At 47.1% G+C, this 19584-nt stretch overlaps 3 protein-coding genes across 3 annotated transcripts; 2 read left to right on the plus strand and 1 right to left on the minus strand.

Annotated features, from left to right (window-relative positions):
* Positions 1-179: 179 nt before the first annotated feature.
* On the plus strand, positions 180-13165 carry LOC120903040 (phosphatidate cytidylyltransferase, photoreceptor-specific). The gene is made up of 8 exons (XM_040312231.1): positions 180-1138; positions 3749-3882; positions 4743-4839; positions 9297-9473; positions 9543-10031; positions 10108-10239; positions 10314-10448; positions 10519-13165. Exons 1-8 carry the CDS (start codon positions 974-976, stop codon positions 10603-10605), a joined length of 1416 nt encoding a protein of 471 aa, XP_040168165.1. The 5' UTR covers positions 180-973; the 3' UTR covers positions 10606-13165.
* Positions 4860-8984, minus strand: LOC120903049. Its single transcript, XM_040312244.1, has 4 exons — positions 6599-8984; positions 5450-5758; positions 5243-5379; positions 4860-5160 (listed from the first exon to the last, which is right to left on the minus strand). The coding sequence occupies exons 1-4, from the start codon at positions 7424-7426 to the stop codon at positions 5088-5090; spliced, it is 1347 nt and encodes a 448-aa protein (XP_040168178.1). The 5' UTR covers positions 7427-8984; the 3' UTR covers positions 4860-5087.
* Positions 13166-14594: 1429 nt separating the features above from the next.
* Positions 14595-18882, plus strand: LOC120894531 (protein spaetzle 5-like). The gene is made up of 6 exons (XM_040297176.1): positions 14595-14662; positions 16542-16650; positions 16723-16919; positions 17005-17717; positions 17783-17846; positions 18634-18882. Exons 2-6 carry the CDS (start codon positions 16609-16611, stop codon positions 18803-18805), a joined length of 1188 nt encoding a protein of 395 aa, XP_040153110.1. The 5' UTR covers positions 14595-14662; positions 16542-16608; the 3' UTR covers positions 18806-18882.
* Positions 18883-19584: the final 702 nt, after the last annotated feature.

Raw genomic sequence — 19584 nt, forward strand, 5'->3', positions numbered from 1 at the left:
GATTGCTATTATTGATCCAAGATATTCTTGAGATTTATAATGTTCAGCGAACCATTTCAAGTTAGAATGATCGTTTTTATTTTTGGAAAATTATTGAAAATAAAACATCTTATTGTCAGCGGCGCTGTCCTAGGGAGACACCCACTGTGCAACTGTCTAAACAAATTGGCTGTTGTCAAACAGTGGGCTCTCGGAAAAGTTACAAAAGTATTTCCATTTAAAATCCCTTCAAAAGCGAATGTGAAGCCCCAAAACACACGCACACACGCGCTTTTCCAGTGCAAAAGCCCATTGCAATACCGCGAAAAGAGAGAGAGAGAGGAGAGGAAGAAAAGCGCTCCCAGCACGGCGCACGCACGACGCACGCACTTCCCTGCAGACGATGACACAGAACGTACCGAGAACGGCCGTCCGTCGTACCCTGTAGCCAGCGCCGTCTGTGTTGAGCCGTCGTCTATTGTTTTGCGTGCTGCCAGCCAGTGCAGTTCGGTCTTTCGGAGCGTCCGCGGCTTTCCCGTTCCGTTCGGATCAGCAGTGCGGAAAATTCTTAAACCCACCCAACCACAAACCCCGAAGATACCGACCGAGATCAATAACCCCGTCCGTGGAAAGTGTACGAGCGTTTGTGTGTGTGTGTGTGTTTGTGTTTGGTGGCCAGTTCCGGTGGCCAAGCTTGTGCGCCTGTGTGTGTGTGTGTTTGTGCGCGCGCGTTTGTGTACTTTCCGCTCGGCCGTCGGAGGGGTGGGTTTTTTTCTTTTTCATCGGAGCAACCAAAGCTACTCACACACAGTAGAGTAACCCGTCGGTGGCTGTCTGGTGTGGAAGTCGCAAAAGTTTCCCTCCTTCCACCTGTTCTGGGTGTGTGGGTTGGTGTGTGCGACAAGTGTACAACGAGTGATTCGATCGGCCCAGTGTTTAAAGTCCAAGTGCGCGAGGACATCAGTCCGAACGGTTGAACCAAAATAAAAGCAGCATGAGCGCGACCGACGGTGGAGGTGCCGAGCTGAGGCGAAGGTTGCTAGCGGAAGGGGATGCTGGTCAGCAGCAGCAGCAACAGCCACAGGGACAGGAAAGCCCTAAACAGCCGCAACAACAACAACAACCACCGGAGTGTGCTACCACGGAAAATTCGGACCATGTAGGTTTTCCCTTTTGAACAAAAAGTGCAACAACAAAAAATGTTGTGCGAAAATTCGGTTCGCAATTTATCGATTTTTCCTTTCCATCCCTGGTTGCTGCTGCTCATCACCCGAGCGCGCATGGGACAGAGCGGGATAGTGCGCGATTTTACATGATGCACAACAGCACAACGGCTGGAAGTAGAGGATACTTCTTTCTCCAACTGTTGTGGGAGAGCGAAAGGAAAACAAACCGCCGAGAGATAAATCGCTCATTTTCTCCCGTTTTTTCGGTCGGCAGCGCAGCGCATTTCCAAGGATGTTCCAAGGAAGACAAGACATCTCCCAAACAACACGCAAAACAAACGTTTCCGTTCGTACGTTGGCATGCCCTGTGCGTCCGGAAATGTAAACATACACGACTCGTCGTTTTTCGTGTTTTTAGAGGAAAATGGAAAAGCAAGCCTTGAGAGAAGTGGAGGGTTCCTTTCTTTTGTATCTTTTTAGCCTAAACTTATCCCTTTTTATAGAACGAAGATGGCGACGGTTGTGCATCTCTTATCTTTATGGTGTACGTACACACACACAACCACACGAACATGCCACAATTGGCCACTAATTAAATTTGCTGCAAAAATGTATGCCTTCCAGAGAGACGACGTTACATACCGACACACACACATACACACACACGAAACCAGAGGGAGGCTTGGCGCCTTCCTATTCATCCTCCTCCTCCTCCTCCATCTCCTACATTGCCGCCAGGTGGAAGACATGTAATCCAATTCCCACCAGGCGGGAAATAGGTTTCGTAACGCGGCGACCACATAATAGCCGTTCCCATATGGCCATAGAATCGTCTCCTTCCTATCATGGAGGAACGATCGAATGTGTGTGTGTGTTTTTTGTCAATTCATTTAATCCATCGACGAAGCGACACAATCGCCTATCGATTGTCTGTCCGTGGGGAGTTTAATCTTTCCCCCACGGGCAGTGCCAATTTCCCAAACGGTAGGGCTGGTAGGCTGGTCACTAATTGTAATCTACGAGCTGGGCGCACCTGTATGATGTAAAAGCTACACGCCAAATCGACCCGTATTTGTCCTTGTAAAATTAGCTAATTGTTACGAGATTTGCTTAATTTTTTAAATGCAATTTTTCCAATCGATTGGCGCTTTTCCCGCACCAATTACTATTACGCTGGAGCAACAAGATACATGATGCTGGTGCCCCCCCCCCCCTTTAGAGTTCATCTATTAGTAGTAGTGACAGCGTAAGGTCGGTGAAATTTTGAATCAATGCTAGAGAAAGATGGTTTAAAAATAGCATTTCAACAGCACGGCGGGAACGCCATATGGGAGCGCGCCCACACTCGGTTCATATTTCTGTTTTGTTTTTTGCAATATTTTGACCCGCTTTTTACACGCCACTCGCGCTGAAATCGTGAGAGCGAAGTGAGGAAAACAAGTAAAAACGGAACCACCATCCGATCGCGCCATCCACAGTCAAAGTTCAGGCCGGTACGATCTCGCGTCATCATCGGCGGTGTGAAGTTGTCGCGCTTCGGCGTTGTTTACACTTTCGCGGTCGTCGTGGTGCGTGGTACTTGTTTGGTTGGTACACTTAGGCCGTTGCTTGGACCGGAAAACCGATAGCAGCGGGCAGAAATTATGTAACATTAAAAGGCGAGTGATAATAGGCGGCCGTCGTCGTCGTCGACAATAGAAACACGGCTCATGCTCTTTATCAGCACACCCTTCTTACCATGCGTTGGTCATGTGTGCTGACTAATCTTGGGCCTTGGGTGAAAGAGATTCGATCGGAGGATGCCATGGAGCGCGGTACATACGCACAGCCACAGGGTTTCGTCAGGCGTCTTGCAACGCACACGCGCTTGTTGTACGCGTGGAGAATGAAGAAATCGGCTAGAATGAAGGGGCACATTCCAGCTGAGCTTACAGTAACCGGTTTGGTTTTTTGTGTGTGTTTGGGGTTGTTAAGATGTAAATAGAAATCTTTTTTTCTTTTCTTTTTGTTCGATCGCTTTCTTCTCCGCTCTTGGTTTGTGTTTTATTGAAAAGCTAGTAAAATCACTCCTTCTCGCCCGCCACGTGCGTCATCCCGCGCAAGAGTTACAGCATGTGCATTCCGCATGGAATAGAATCGTGTTTTGATAGCTTTATCTTAACCTTATCTTAAAGTATTTGAATGTTTCGTTGCATCACATGGAAATGTGTGTGCTATTTTACCCTTCAATATTTACCTATTTCATGCAGCTCGTAAGTGCTGCACTTTACAGCTCGACGCCGAACACCCGAGAGACCTTGGGAACAATACACCCCTTGGAAGCCTGAGCTTCTTCCATCGGTCGAAGGTCGGGTGAATTGTTAATTTAACAATCGAAAGTGAGGCACACACTGTTTGCACGAAGCTCCATTGAATTGGTCCATCGAATGTAATTATGCGCCAATGTTGATTTTGGGCTTAACGCTTCCACGTAACGCTTAATAAGCAGCTTAAAACCTACAGTAGTGGAAGGAAAAAAGCTCAATAAATTGTGAACCGTTATTACATCCAAAGAGAGACAGTATTTCGTTAACTCCATTTTCCATTTTGTTTTCTTCTTTTAGGTCGATTCGGAAACCGAAACCGAGGAGCGAATGCCGGACGAGAAGTACGTCGACGAGATGGCCAAAAAGCTTCCCCAGGGAACGAACAAAATGCCCGAGGTGCTGGGCTATGTGCTAAGCGGACTGCCCGATAGGTGCGTTTTGAAAGCGAATTGATAAACCCCGACGCGCACCGTTCGATTGTGTTATTTTGACCTCCCTTCACCCCCCCCCCACCCCTCTGAACTTCCGGTTCGGTGCCCTCGCTGGCGCATACATTAAGGTGCTACCCCCCGCCGGTGGCAGTGAATCACCTTGGTTTGGTTGAAGGCACTGCTGCTGCTGCTGCACCGTCGTTCTAGAAGTAGAAGCTGCATTTAAGCTTGTTGCTAATGAAATAATAATCCCCAACCGCAACGGTCGGTACGCGTGTGGTATTGGTGGAAGCATTAGAAATCGAATGCAGCTGAGAAAAGGGGGCTTTGCGGTGAAATCTAGAAACGACGTTCTACCACCACAAACACACTCAGCCGGTTGTAGCCAATTTCTCAACGCAAACACTCGCCTAGAACCGTTTTTTGGAGGTCATGGAAGGTGTTTTACCCCGTTTTGCGCCCACCATTTGCCTATAGGCTATTTGTAGGTGTAGAGTAATTGGATATAGCGGCACGGTGCGCCGGGGAGACCTTTTGCCGTACGCGAAATATCATCGCGAGCTGCCTTCAATGTCAAGATCCTCGGCATGACCGAGCACTACTTCTCGTCCACACACACAAACCTGGCGACCATTTTAATTTATGTCTCTTTGTCCCGTCGCGCAATGACGCGCTGTTTTGCGCTGTTTTTTACAAGCGTGAAATGCGCGGTTTTTAGCGATAAAGCACGAAGCAAACCTCCGTACACGCTACAATTACAACCTTACACAAAGACACGACGGAATAACAACAATACGGTTTTTATACAAACAATTATTTATGAAAATGTTTTCTTGTTTTTTCCTCCCTCCCCCTTTCAGATGGAAGAACTGGGTGATACGTGGCATCTTTACCATGATTATGATCAGCGGCTTCTGTCTCATCATCTACGGTGGTCCGCTAGCGCTGATGGTTACGGTAAGGAAGACACGAATGTGTACTGTGTGAATGTGCTTTTTGGGGATTATATTTGATTATTTTAACTACCAATTTCGTTTTATTGCAACACAAGTTTCGAACTTTCGAGCATATCCACAGACGTGCGGCAGTCTTACAGGCTGTAAACGCTTACAAGCTAAAACTATAGACGTCCGCGGCGGACTGAGGTTGAAGGGATTGAAGGGTGATGATGATATTGGTAAACGATGATCTCTCGCTCTCTCGCACTACTTGTAGACGGACTCTTTCATCAGCTGATCGACAGTCTTTGAACATTTGGCACAATTTTCCACACTGTTCCTGCAAGGTGGCGGAGTGCAAGAATAATGCATATATGAAGCTGCCCATTGGCTCCTTTTGGAATTTGGAAAGGTTGACTTACCGCACAACGTCAGTTAAGATCGCGTTGCGGTTCAGCTCGGTGGCGAGCTTCGTTTGCAGCGCCTGTACCATATCCTCTTTGGCTTGGAGTTGCTGCTTGAGCTGTGCTATCGTTTCTTCCTGCGCCTCAAAGATAACCTGAAAGTACCAAAGCGCATTTTAATGGTGCATCCATTTTGGAGTGTTTCCTTCCTTCCACCCATCATACCCTCGACTCCTCCATACTCTCCGAGTAAGAGGGCGGTTCGTCGAGGCAGAAAAAGTCCCGCACCGCCTGGCACGTGCGCATCCCATCGTCCGACAGGATCGTGTCGATGAACGTCTGCAGCCCCTGTATCCGGTTGTCGATGAAGCCGCTGCTAAAGTTGTCACCGAACCATTTCTTCCGCGGCAGCACCAGACCACAGTGCGGGTAGAGCTGCCTCAGTTTGTTGTTTAGCCGCACAAAGTCGGTGTACCGGCGCAGCACCAGCCAGCAGGTGTGCGAAATGCTGTTTTCGATGCGCAGTTTGAAAATCTGGTGAGGTGGAAGAGCATTCAGCAATTCAGTTTACTATAAGTATCGAAACGTTACTTCTAAAACTTCAAACTGTGGTTACGTGAGCGCGTGATAATAATGCCACTTTGCACCTTTTTCGCACTTCTTCTCGCCGGGGGTTGGTTTTGCCCTCAAACGTACAAATAATTACGGGGACCACGCGGTTGCGTCTGTGTGGATGGCGTGGATGAAAAATCGCCCTATCATTATTTACCTTTCATAACAACAAGCGTTGCTTCACCTCAATCATCATCCTATACGCTGTTCGAGGTTCGAGGTTGAAACAAATGGGGCTTTTGCAAGCAAAAAGCACGAGTGAGAACTGTTGGCACTTTGGCACAGTGTGCAAATTAGCTGTCAATTCCCTTCCCTCGGATTAGCCTTTTGGATGACGCGGATGGAAGAAATGGATTGTTTACTGTGACCCTGCATGGTAATGTTTGTCACAATTTGCACAACAACGTTACATGGGAGCTAATCAACTGTCAACAGCTTAGAGATTGCTGCCACACAAGAACGATCCATTTGCATGATAAGATCGCTGCAACAAGACGATGAAGCACAAAAGAATAATACCCAGATGATCGACCTTTTCACGGCGTCCGGAGAAGAATGTTCTCTTCTACTTCTGAAAGCATTTGAATCACGCCATATGTGCACAAACACTACTTCACATCACCACACACATCCACACGCTATAATTCTATCGCGCAGGCGTACTACGTCTTTACCATATGCGTGTGCCGTGGCGAACGCTTGCGCCACTTTGCCTCGCCTGTGTATGTGCGTTTATGGGGCCGGGCTGTGAAACACACTTACCGTGAAGCGGGCCCGCTCCTCCATCACCTCGTAGCCGACGATCGGAATGCGGACGGCGCCGCTGGTCACCTTCAGGTGCATCTCGGACTTGCTCGGGCCAAGATCGCTGCTGCTCAGCTCCGACGTCCGGCGACTTTCGTACAGCCGGCGTGATCCGGTGCTCGATCCGGTGCCGCCGCTCCGCACACTACCACCCGAACCGAGTGGCGGCGCCGATTGCTGCATCACGCCACTACTGACAGGTCGGAGGAGTCCTACTGCTGGCACTACCGTGTTCTTCACGGCGAGCGTCTTCAAACACACCTCCGATTTGGCACCGAGGTAGAGATTGTTGGTGCTGAAACTGTTCCCACTTCCGGGCAGGAGGGCAGTAGCATCACCACCACCACCAGGAGCACCACCAGTACGATCGACACTGCCTGAAACACGCAAATCACTTTCCGATCGAACCGGACGCAGCTGTTGCTTCCGTGCGCGTTTGCTGGACAGCAGTGTCGGATACGAGCTGGACCGTCTCAATGCGGGCGGCGATGTGTGGGTTGGCTGTTGCTGCTGTTGCTGGTGCTGGTTCTGGCGCTTTGCCCGCTGGTGCTGTAGAATCGATTGAACCGAGGGCACGGTACCGCCGCCACCACCGTCACCGCCACCGGCTGCAGCTGTCATCTTCAGGGCCGTCAGTGTCGTCGTCGTCGTCATCACGCCGCCACCGCTTGGTGGCAACATTGCAGCACCAACACCATACTGGCTGATAAACTGTTGCTGCTGCTGCTGCCGCTGGGAGGACGATAATTTCTCCCTGTCTCGCTTCTGTATGGCGCGCAGTGACATCGTGCCGTTGCGCTTTCGCTATCTTAGCAGCAACCACCCCTCCGTCGTTCGGTTGGAATGAGGGCTCCGCGTGGTGGTTCTGTGTTTATTTATCAAATTAGTCACAGCACACTTGGATTGTACGGTCTCTTTGACAGTGTGTGTGTGTGCGTTTGTTTCTTAGTTGAGAGCGCACACCAAGAAGGGTTGTTTATCTCGCGCGTCACACAGTCTTGACAGTTTTGATCGAGACAAATGCTCGATGATCTCACCAATGCACTCGTTTTGTTTTTTTATTTGTTTGTTTAAAATTCACTCAATATTATGCTTTGTTTTTTTTGTTTTGTAGCAAAATTATTAAACGACTTGTTGCGCTCTCAACGTTCACTTTCCTTCCCGGACTACGGGCAGGCACCACACTGAACCAATCGATGAGAAACGGAACGGCTGGTAACCCGTGTCCAGCAAAAGCTACTACTCCCACCACCACCACCACTCCCGCAGTTTCCACTCGAAGGCGTTACGCGATGCGAAATGCATGAATTTGCCAGTGGGCCCAGCCGCGTTTTTCGGACCTCCTCCACGACCGAGCGAAAGCGAACTAATAACAATAATAATGATAGGCCGCAGCGGGCGGAAAGTGCGGAACCGCTGCGTCGTCGTGGTGTTCCGCGCGGAATAACTACCGATCTGCCTTTCTCGCTCTAACCGGATGGAGTTGCGCCGCGTGGAAAGCTTCGGATGCTCGGTGTGTGTGGAGGCGGCTTACGTTTGCAGCTTACTTTCTCCACCTTTTGGTAGAAAACAGACCTTTCGGTGTGTTTTGCAAAACAGCAAACAGCCGTAACAAATGGCTAGAAAGCGAACGTTTTCATTCTCAAACAACGTAAAACCACTGCGCCACCTCCTCGGTATCTACGGCGGTTGTGCTCCTTTGTAGTGCCTTTGTGTTTATGTTTGCACCAAGGGCCGAAAGAAAGCCTTTTATGTTGCGTTGTTGCGAAGGTTAGCTATTTTCACGAGCAACGAAAACACACTGTTATGGGGGTACGGGCAAGGAATACGGAACACGGACACCGGGAACAGCACTCGGTTGTTACTGGGCACACCACCGACACCGACAGCGAAGGCACTCTGTTGCTGCTGCTGGCGATGATGATGATTGCGTTACATCGGCTCACCTTTGGGGATGCCTCCGTAGCCCTCTTATTTCACGCACACAAACAAACAAACAACGCACAAACAAACACACATACACACGCGAGAGAGACATGGAAACGATCATCCGGCGATGCGCAACGCATCTCCCCACTCTTAGAGGGAGAGCGAGAGCGCTGAGAACGTAAGGGTTGCTGCAGCTACGATCAAACAAGCAAGAGAAGCAGCAGCAACATCAACCCCTGCTTGTGTGTGCGTGTGTTATGAGTGCGGGCAGCTGGTGGTATCTCTATAACCGCGGTTGCTCCGGCGCAGGTGATCATCGCGGTCCGTCTGGGCGGTTGCTATAGGCGACCTTCCCCCAGCATACATGATGGCATCACGCATACAACTGCGACCGACCGAAGAGCCGTCAAAACATTTGCTCTTGGTCGTAGCGGCGGTGGCGGCAGTGCGGCGAGGCGGAACTGCACGCGAACTGCACTTTTAACCGCCTGCTTAGACACATGTACCATCTTCCCGGTGTGTTTGCCGACGCTGGAGGACGCTGGAAACTAGTACAAGGGAGGCTTACCAAAGGGCCGAGACCTTGATTGGTGCAAATCCAATTAATATATGACTTTGTTGAGGCTACAAGGAAAGCTGCTACTTTTAAGGATGTTTTATGAAGGCTTTGAGCTTTTTGTTGAATCAAAATATTAATATTATTATCTTCTCATGTGCTCTCTCATAGGCTCTAGCCGTGCAGGTGAAATGCTTCCAGGAGATTATCTCGATCGGCTACTCCGTGTACCGCATCCACGGGCTGCCCTGGTTCCGCAGCCTGTCCTGGTACTTCCTGCTTACGTCCAACTACTTCTTCTACGGCGAAAATCTGGTCGACTACTTCGGTGTTGCAGTGAGCCGCGTGGTAAGTGGCACTTGTGTCCTTGCAAATTCCCAAATTATTTTGTAACGCTTTTTTGCCCTCTTCTCTTAGGACTCGCTACGTTTTCTAGTCAAGTACCATCGCTTCCTGTCGTTCTGTCTGTACTGCATCGGCTTTGTCTGGTTCGTGCTGTCCCTGGTGAAGAAGTACTACATGAAGCAGTTCAGCCTGTTCGCCTGGACGCACGTGGCGCTGCTGATCGTCGTCACGCAGAGCTACCTGATCATACAGAACATTTTCGAAGGGTTGATCTGGTTCATCGTGCCCGTATCGATGATCGTGTGTAACGATGTGATGGCGTACATGTTTGGGTTCTTCTTTGGCCGCACACCGCTGATACAGCTTAGCCCGAAGAAAACGTGGGAAGGCTTCATTGGCGGTGGGTTTGCGACGGTCATCTTTGGCCTGATTGCGTCGTACTTCCTGTGCCAGTTCCAGTTCTTCGTCTGCCCGATCGAGTACTCGGAGACGGAGGGACGCATGATCATTGAGTGTGAGCCGAGCTATCTGTTCCGGCCGCAGGAGTACAGCATCGCATTGGTAAGGCATTCGCGTTTTGGTGGTGCATTGGTGTGTGTAAGGGGTTTTGTCTTTATTAATTGCTTTCTAATTGCAGTTTGGCGCAAGCAAAACGATCACGATGTATCCGTTCCTCCTGCACTCGCTCTCGATGAGCATCTTCAGCTCGGTGATTGGACCGTTCGGTGGCTTCTTTGCTTCCGGATTTAAGCGTGCGTTTAAGATTAAGGTACATGCTGTGATGGACGGTAGTAGAGAAGGAAGATAGATTTGCTAATCCCTTTCGTTGCTATGTTTTTGTAGGATTTCGGCGATATGATTCCCGGACACGGTGGCATTATGGATCGTTTCGACTGTCAATTCTTGATGGCAACGTTTGTGAACGTTTACATCTCCAGCTTCATCCGTTACGCTTCACCGCAGAAGCTGCTAAACATGGTAAGATGTGGATGGAATGTGATTTTTATCATTTTTCAACTAAATTCTGTCTCTTTCTTCTTCGTAATAGGTATACAATCTTAAGCCCGAAGAGCAGCTGCAGCTGTTCAATCAGCTAAAGGACAGCCTGGAAGAGCGAAACATTATCAACCTTTAAGTTGCCCGAAGCCGAGCGCAAAACAAGTGTGTGTGTGTGTTACCCCCCGCTACCGCGCTGCTCGTCGCCTGTTATTTGTTGTATTATGTGTTTTTGTGTATGGTTTTTTTTTCGCTGTTCATTAGTGTTTTTGTTTGTGTTTGTTTTAACACCTTAGTTTATTTACATACCATTTAGGTTTTTTTGTTTGCCATTCGGAAGCAATGGAAGAAAGAGAAAAGAAAGCAAAAAACCCCGACACCAATGCTCGAAAATGGGAAATCAGCAAACGACGCTTTATTTTGGTGATGCTGCTGTTTTGCGTAAGCGAGAGAGAGACTAATCTTACCATTTATATGTGTATGATCTACTAACTATTACGTTTGGCTATTCCGAACGTGTATCGGCACTAAGACTAAGAGCTTTGAAGAAGGGAGGGAAAACCAGGCCAAACGAGAGAGAGATACTCCCCAGTAGCGGAACCAATCAAACCACGATGATCTCGCTAGTTCGCAATCAGTGCTGGGGGGGTCTGGAAGAATGATACCGCCTCGGCTTCACAAGTATTCTGCTAGGAGGCGTGTTAGGCAAACGATAGATGATACACATTTTCTGTACGTAGAATTGATAATTTCCCCTTACATGTTTTTTTTTACAAAATGACAAGGTCGTGTGTGTGGCAGGCGCGTTGCAGGTGTGTGTGGATGCGTTTTGTGTTTGCCTTTTAAGTTATCAATGATACACACCCCGTTAGCGAAATGGATGGAAAGGGAAGGAGTGTGAAACAAAATCGAAGCGCGGATAGTTGCCTGTTTTGTGTGCGCCAATTTTCCGGAACAACACGTGTGTGCGATGAAGCGTTGTTGCTTATTGTGCAACGCAGCAATAAGATATTCAGCGCCGCAGCATGGGAAATTGTGCACAAGACAAGGCAGCTCCATACGCAATCGATGGCTAGAACAAAATACGTGTAATGATTGTGGTCAAACACACAGACCAGCAGCAGTAGCATCATAATCGCATATATTTAATCGAACTGAAAACAAAAAAATCCAGGCTTTCATTCCGCAATTTGAGTGATTTCTTGAGTGGAAGTGGAGTGGAGAGTGGAGAAAACAAAATGGATGATTATAATATGTAGGAAAAGGAGAGCAGACATAGTTTTGTGCAATAATATATTATATACTATATATACACACATGTATATGTAGCTAAATGGGACTGAAAATGCCCCAGCGAGGGAGATAGAGAGAGCGAACGGTAGTGGAAGATTGCAAGATTACCAGATCGCAGATATCGTAAACATACACACACAACACAGATAAACAAACCACTCTCTCACATTAGCGTAAGAAGAGGGAGAACCGTTCCATTTGACCGTTGGAAACCTAGTCCGATATGGAGGAAATCCACAAACACAAATCCACACTGCATGTTGTTATGGTGCGCGCTCTGACAACCGATAGGCAAGAGGACCTCTCAACCATCCAGAGGAGGAATGCCAATGCCGAGGGAAAATTAGGGAAAATCCTTGCCCTGCGTGTTACACAAAAGCTCCCTCTAGAAAGGAAAACATTAAACCCTCTCGTTGGAAAGTGGGCACATTCCAGGAGGAACTAAACCGCGCGTGTGTGTGTGTTGTCATGAGACCTTGGGGATGTTGGAATGGAGAACAAAATCGTATTAATATCGCGTTTTTCGATGTTTTACCAAAACAAAAAGCCAATGTGTGTGTGCGCTCCACAATCCTCCCCCTTCCGTGGGTTAGGAAGTGGCAAGAGGATGAGCCGCTGCCCCGTTAGAAGCGTTGTCGTACCTATCGTTACAAACACACACACAACACACATCAACAAGTAGAACGAAATTATAATCCACACGTGGCAGTAGAGCATTGAAGCTGCGTATTGATGTTTAGATTTGGTTTATTTTATATATCAACATGTTTAATAAAGCAATTGTATAAGGCGACCTGTGTATTGTAGAGGATAAAACAGAATAAGAAAAAAACACACACACAGACACACAAGAGATGATTGAATCTACTGGTAGCTCCCAGGAGCGATTTATAATAGTAGAAAAAGGATTGGAAATTCGATCGAAACCCCCATCATCACACACACGTCGTATTATCGTTAATTTCGGACTTCTTGCCCTTGTTTTTCCTTCTTCCGATAGTAATTGTTAATTCAATCGTTATTGGTTAAACGATCCGTAGGTTAAAATTACGTTTATTTTTGTCCTATTAAATAATATAACTATATTCTGTTATCGCTTTGCCCGCTCACAAATACTCCCGAGACACCCGAGAAAGAACAAAAACACACAACTACAAAAAGAAATGCAATGTTTAGTATAAAAGAGAACCTCTAACCAAATGTTAATCTCGTGTAACGTAAATTTGAACACATAGCAACATTATTGTAAAACAAAATAGTATGACACAGAGGGAGAGAGAGAGAGAGAGAGTGATGGATTCCCAAAATGTCTGTTAAGTAATTTTCATCGCCTAAAAGCACTCTCTCTTTCCCCTGTCGTTTTCAAAACCTGCCCCAAAATAAAGAGTTCAACGATGGCACTCTGTCCCATTCTCTTTGATGTGAATGTAAACCAAAAAAACGTTTGTATTAGTGTCGTTTTGTGGTGTTAATTAAATTGCTTCATTTAAATGAAAATATGAGATAAAGTTTATAAAACAAACATACAAATAATCACTGCACTGTGTCTTTCGGTTGGTGTTGTGCTAAATAAAAGCTTCCGCTATCCCCCGCTAGATGGCGCTATTTAGCACACATTTCAAATTCAACCGTTTTGTTTATCTTTCGGGAGAATAAAACTGTTGCTGGGTTTTCTCCGTAAAAAATTCAGTCAAAAGAAACTTCATTGGTTTCTACAACTGCCAACAACACAAAAGCAGCGATCCACATCCTGTTCTTCCCTGCCCCGTATCATTTCCTTTCTCAGTGACGTCATACTCAGGTCCCTTTTCGCGTTTGCGAGCCACGCGCGGTTCTGTGAATGAATTTGGCACGCGCAAACACTTGTCGAACGGAAAGGTGCTTGCCCTTTTCCGGTACACCGTCTAGACGAAACCTCCCAACGACTACCACCACCGACCGCACCTCACCACCGACGCCCGATGCGCCATCATGACGAAGCATCTAAGGCTCACGAGCGAGCCGATTGGTGGTTAACCGTGAAAATCTGGTAAATCTGGTACACACTTTGCACTGGGTAAAGAAAGGAGGAAAATTTACCTCAGTAATGATGAGATGGTTAGAAACATCATTAAAACGTAAAGAGTTTTGGCTGGCCGCATAGTGTCGTCTACAAAAACGGATACGAAGAGGGTTTCCTGTAGTGCCCACAACACATGGGAAATCCCAGTTCCTCGAGAACAAGTACCATTTATGCTTTATTTGAACTGTGTTTGAATTGTATGTTTGGTTGTGGGTTAAGAAAGTGATGCTTATTTCATATACAGATACATTAATTAGATAGTGCAGCATCGCCACACACTGATTAATGCTTCATACTCCGCATAATCGCACAGTATACACACAAAAAAAGCAGATGTAAATTGAGAGAAAATCACCCTAAAGTGTTTGTCTGTACTGCGAATCGTTTTGTGATCAACATCAAAGACCCATTTTTTGTTTGAGCCCTGCTCCCTATATAGAGCACGGCGCTTGTGTGTGACTCATATCACAGTCAATCTCATACGGCGGCCCCCGTGCACTCGCAAAGATCGCAAAGATCTCACCACGGTTCAAGTTCAATGTTCCGCGGTTAAACACACTGCTAACAACAAGTGGCGTTTGTAGGCGTGTGTAGGCAACCTGTCGCGTGTACGATCATGCGTACGCATCCAGCTGATGCGCTGAAGATAAAGATGAAGTTGATGGGTTTGAAGTATCATAAGCTTCCCATCGCAAGCTTCTCCCACCTTCATTGAAAGGGGTGTGAGGGGCAAATGAGCGGTCTTGCCGCACCGTCAGCTTAGTCAGTCAGCGGTGAGAAGGCTTCGCGTTCGGTCGCACTAAAGTCGCGTGTGTCGCGGAAGTCGTCGAAATTTCAGAAGGTTTGTCTACCAACAGTGTACCATATAGATGCGTAGATCATCCTGTGTGCGAAGAAGAGATACTTCCCTGCCGGATCTAGTTGTGCTACTGTTTTTGGTGTTGCTTGTGGAGAGGATTTGTCACCCCATAGCTTACGAAATGAAACGCACTTACATGTGTCTTAAACCACCGTTTGACCTTCGACTAACGTGTGACGAAGTGTTGAAGGAAGGGAGCAAAAAATAGGACGTACACGAACACTTTGAGCCTCCGCAAATTGGGCCACTTAAGTGAGATATCAACTAGAACGAATCAGTACTAACACAGGTGGCTGTGTATCTTTAGGGGAATGGATGGCTTTGTGATGACTTGGTCTCAGACGATCAAACGATGGATGTGCTGTTCGTGGTGATGATCTTCTTAATTACCAGTCATCGGTGGCCTCCTACTGATCCATCCTATCAAGTAATGTAAGAGAATGTGTGTACAAATAATTCATCGAAATTATGGGCTGCTTTTGGATATTTTGCCCATTTTATGAAGCGCTTAAAAAGGTTTGTCCTTGTCACTTATCTGAGTACTAAATTCTGTCAGTGAGTGCATCGCACCGTACCTTGATCTTTACCACGATCGTTGATCGTTGACACACACTTTCCCTTACACGGTCTCGGTGTCGTGTTGCAAAGGGAATTGACTTGACTCGTACGCACATGTGAACTTGCAGTGCAGAGTTCGTAGATTTTGCTTGGTAGCTCAAACAATGAAGGTGTACCCCTTGTTGAAGATCGTTTTTAGTACTTGTATCTACACAGGCACAAAAATCGATTACCAAGAATAGATTAAGTCATTTTCTGCGGGTTAAAGGTTGTAATGTGTCATCTTGCAGTTCAAAAAGTGGTAGAATACACCCTTTACTTCTTTATACATTTTAATGGCAGTACAAACCACGGAGACAACACATTGACGTTGTTCCGTCCAGCTGCGCCATAGCGAACCGGGAAAAAGGCACAAAAGACACACGAAGCAAAGAATTAACAAAAAAGCTAAAAACGCCTCACGGAGCCAAACTAAATTTGTCCAGACTTGCGCCAGACGGAAAACGGCTTCTCGAGCATTAATCGCAACCAATTTGGCGCAGGTTCGTCGCTTACGCGGCGACGGCGGCAGCGCGCGCATTGATGTCATTTGATCGGCGGTGTGGCGGCGGCTCGCCCATTTCGGTGTTGTATTGTCGTACAGATGCTTGCGATCGCTGCGCTGTTTCCCACCCGACGGTACTAATTTGTGCAATGAAAAGGAAAGTCAGTAAGGGAGGGGGGGGGGGGGTAAGGTGTAAGAATGGAGGATGGAAAATTATCATTTACTGGGAAAGAGAAAAGACCGTAGAGCAATGTTTGAGATGGCGGGGGAAAGGTTTTTATGCTTTCTTTGATGTGTGTAGGGTGTGTGTGTGTGTGCTTGATAAAAAGTACGCCTAAAGAATGGGAATTTATAGAAATTATGCAGTAATAACGCAATTATATATGGCGCGGCTTCCTAAAAAGTGATTATTAGCATGTAACGTAGAGAGAGAGCAGGAGAGTGAGCAAATTAAAATGAAGAAACAGCTCAATCTAATGACAGACCAGCGTCGCTTGATTAGGATTATTCACACATACACTCAACTCTCAACAAAAGCTTGCTGCAGGTCTTAGGTTGCCATCGGGAGTTGATCGGTTAGAGCTAAGCTTGTGCAACGGCCTGCTTTGTTTGATATGAATCTGCCCCAAGAAGATGACAAAACAGTAACTGCCATGGCTTGCAACAAGCAACGCTCAATTGTGACATGATTACGGTTACATTTTAATGATTGGTTTAGAGCATTCTAATTAAATTATGCTATTTAAATTGCATAAAAAGTGTTTTGTTTTTGCAGAGCATTGTTTAGCCATTAACTTATTAATTGATTCATAAAACAACTTTAAAAATGGTTCATAACAAGATGTTGCATTCTACATTGCTATTGATGGTAAGTTAATTTCGCATCTCCTTTTCAAACTACTCATAAAATAACTTCCAATTAATGAAATCCCTTTCACAGATTTTGTCCCTCAATCATCTTTCGCGCACACTGGGAACTCCTTCGCCCTATCCCCATCCAACACTCGCTCCCCAAAAGCCCGCCTGTGGCACGTACGGCCAAAGCCCTTGCGCATTCGTTCCCGCCCCACCCGGAATGACGCCCAAGTGTGTCTCACCTGGATCCACTTTTTGTGAAACGAATCCCGATTATCCTGCGTGAGTAGTTGCACTTTATTACCCTCCCTTCAACAGTACACACCTACACAGATAATGCTCCCCCTCTCTCTCTCTCTCTTCTCAGCTACCTCATTAAGCATCTGGTGGAAACGCTCGGCTATCAGCGCATCATTGCCAGCGAAGAGATGGTCGACTTTGGTGCGAACAAACCGCTGGACGAGGAGGAACATCTGCACCATCATTATCATCACTTTTATGGGTCATTTGCGGCGATGGATCAAGCTTCCAAGCCACAGGCGCCTAAGCATTCCAGCCCTGGGTACAGCTACCTTACACCAACGCAACAATCACTCGGCACGGTAAACTACGAGGCGAAGCGTCCGGCACCGGTTCCACAGCCGATCTACATTCCCAAGCCACAGCACTCGTACCACTACAACTCGTACGTTCGCGCGCCAATGTACAACCGGCAGCCGGATCGACAAGGATACTTTTATCCATCCCCCGGGGGTTCTGCGTCGAATTCGCCTTCCTCAAGCTCTCCAGTAACGCAGTACAGTCCGGCTGATTGGTTGAAGCGCTTCGCCCGTGATTTGTCCGATCGGCATCGACGCGAGGCCCGGTTGGCTGCATTACGAAGGGCAGATGGACCTGCCGATCCGTTCGACAACGAACCAACACCCTTCCGATTGCCATCCATGGTAAATGAAACCGTTTACGAGCGTTTGCTGGCGAAAAACACTCGCGCAAAGCGACAAGCGGCGGATGGTGTGAAGGAAACGCTGTGCAGCGTGCGGGAACGATACATTACACCGCAGACGGCACTCAACACGAAAGGTAACGGAAATGGGTGTAAAATGTGAACTCTTTCACTTGATCAACACTTTCGCAAATAATTACAGGCAACTGGATGTTTGTGGTGAATCAGGAAAACTCGCGGCAGCTCGTAAAAACGGAAGTTTGTGCGTGAGTATTTGCAAAATGTTTGAATTTTAACCGTTTCGTTAAGTGTTTTGTGGCGTCATCTGGTGGCAACTGTACTGAAGCACACGTTGTGGTTTGTGTCTTTGCTAAAATTGTCATATTTCTGTATATTCAAACAAAAATTGCTTTCTTTTTTAATTATGTATAGTTTAACCTTGAGTTTCTCTATTAATCAATCTGTTCTCAACATCTTGAAGCTCTCTTTATCACTTTTTCCATACCCTATAATTCCAACCTGATCAAAGTATTATTCCCTGACCCAACTCAACGCAAAGCAACGTTTTCCATTGTCAATATCCCGATTTTTACATTTCCGAGGGGGGTTTCAACATCGATACAACGCGGGAAAACATTTTGCATTGACAAGTACCAGGGGTGAAACGCTTCTTCGCCATCATCCCCTTTTCTGTTCAAAACAAAAAACCCCCGAAACATCATTGGAACCCCTCCGGATCCTTTCCCTTTCCGAGTTCGACGACGGAAATCGGAAGAAGAGCTCAGAGTTAGGGCCGCTATGCCCTATCCGCACACACACGCACACGCTTTGTCCTTATCGGCATTGCTGTTGACGAAATACCTCGAGCAGCATTCCATCGCGGTGTGAATTGCTCGGTGTCAATTGCCCTAGCCACCTAGCCACCCCTTAAAACGGCTGGCGATTCCCCCTTCTTCGGCGTACAGTACATTAACCTGCTGCTGCTGTTTTTGCTCTCTCGTTTTGCGTTCACTTCCCTACCGTTGCGTGGTTTTGAAACACGTGGAAAACTAGGTCAACGGAGTGCTCCAACCTGTGCAGCTTTCCGATCGGATACAGCTCCCGGTGCGAGCAGCGGTACGTGCAGAAGCGGCTGGTCACGCTGGACCCGACCGGCCGGACACTGTACGTCGACACCTACTGGTTCCCGAGCTGTTGCGTGTGCTCACTGTACTCGGGAAATTAGCGGGAAGCGGATTCGAAGCGGGCCTGCAGTGAGTGAAGATCGAGTAAAGAGTACATGATCGTGCTGATTCAACAGAAGATTCGTCGTTTGCCGCATTATTTATTCATTTGATGACATTACAACACATTTTCTATTGAATTTTGTCCTCTTTGGGGCAAGAATATCCTCTTTAAAGTAACATCCTTCTTACATTCTCCCATTATAATGCTCCATCATCAGCAAAATTAAACAGAAAAAGGCCAGAACAGATAATGGAAAATGTAACAAAAAATAATAATAAATCGATCCCCGTGCTTCAATGGCGTGCAGCAGTCATAAAGCAGTCAACGCAAATCATCTCACTCGATCGTTTGTGTGTGTGTGTGTGTGTGTGTGTGTGTGTGTGTGTGTGTGTATGTGTAGTTGTACGGCAGCATATCCTTTACTGGACGCTGGCCGATGCTCGCGTAGCACCAAGGACGAACCAAACAGCCCGTGAGTAAGCCCCATCGACACACACACATGGAAAGAAGGAGACGAATGGGCCCATCGTGAAGAATTATGCTACCAGTAGATCATAAATTTTACTTTTTAATCAGCTTCGCCGGTCGCCGGTTTTGCATGCGCCGAAATTGGATCGTGGTGTGTGTGTGTGTGTGTGTGCGTTGGCCTCACCAGTTTTGCTGTGCGGCTGTTGATCTCTGCAAGACCAACAAAACAAAAAAGCGCGTCCTGCTGTTGTTGTACACACATACACAAAGAAGGAGAGAGGAGGAAAGGGAAACGGGGTTAATACATAC

The sequence above is a fragment of the Anopheles arabiensis genome, chromosome 2 (assembly GCF_016920715.1).
Source record: "Anopheles arabiensis isolate DONGOLA chromosome 2, AaraD3, whole genome shotgun sequence".
NCBI classification, from domain to species: domain Eukaryota; kingdom Metazoa; phylum Arthropoda; class Insecta; order Diptera; family Culicidae; genus Anopheles; species Anopheles arabiensis.

Bases quoted from the DNA above. Each gene is read 5' to 3' on its own strand.
- LOC120903040 (XM_040312231.1), top strand. From the start codon at position 974: ATGAGCGCGACCGACGGTGGAGGTGCCGAGCTGAGGCGAAGGTTGCTA. The intron at 1,139-3,748 runs GTAGGTTTTCCC...TTCTTCTTTTAG, and splicing joins CCACGGAAAATTCGGACCAT to GTCGATTCGGAAACCGAAAC. The intron at 10,240-10,313 runs GTACATGCTGTG...ATGTTTTTGTAG, and splicing joins AGCGTGCGTTTAAGATTAAG to GATTTCGGCGATATGATTCC.
- LOC120903049 (XM_040312244.1), bottom strand. From the start codon at position 7,426: ATGTCACTGCGCGCCATACAGAAGCGAGACAGGGAGAAATTATCGTCC. The intron at 5,380-5,449 runs GTATGATGGGTG...TGGTACTTTCAG, and splicing joins AGAGTATGGAGGAGTCGAGG to GTTATCTTTGAGGCGCAGGA. The intron at 5,161-5,242 runs GTAAGTCAACCT...GCCACCTTGCAG, and splicing joins ATCTTAACTGACGTTGTGCG to GAACAGTGTGGAAAATTGTG.
- LOC120894531 (XM_040297176.1), top strand. From the start codon at position 16,609: ATGGTTCATAACAAGATGTTGCATTCTACATTGCTATTGATG. The intron at 17,718-17,782 runs GTAACGGAAATG...AAATAATTACAG, and splicing joins GACGGCACTCAACACGAAAG to GCAACTGGATGTTTGTGGTG. The intron at 17,847-18,633 runs GTGAGTATTTGC...GTGGAAAACTAG, and splicing joins GTAAAAACGGAAGTTTGTGC to GTCAACGGAGTGCTCCAACC.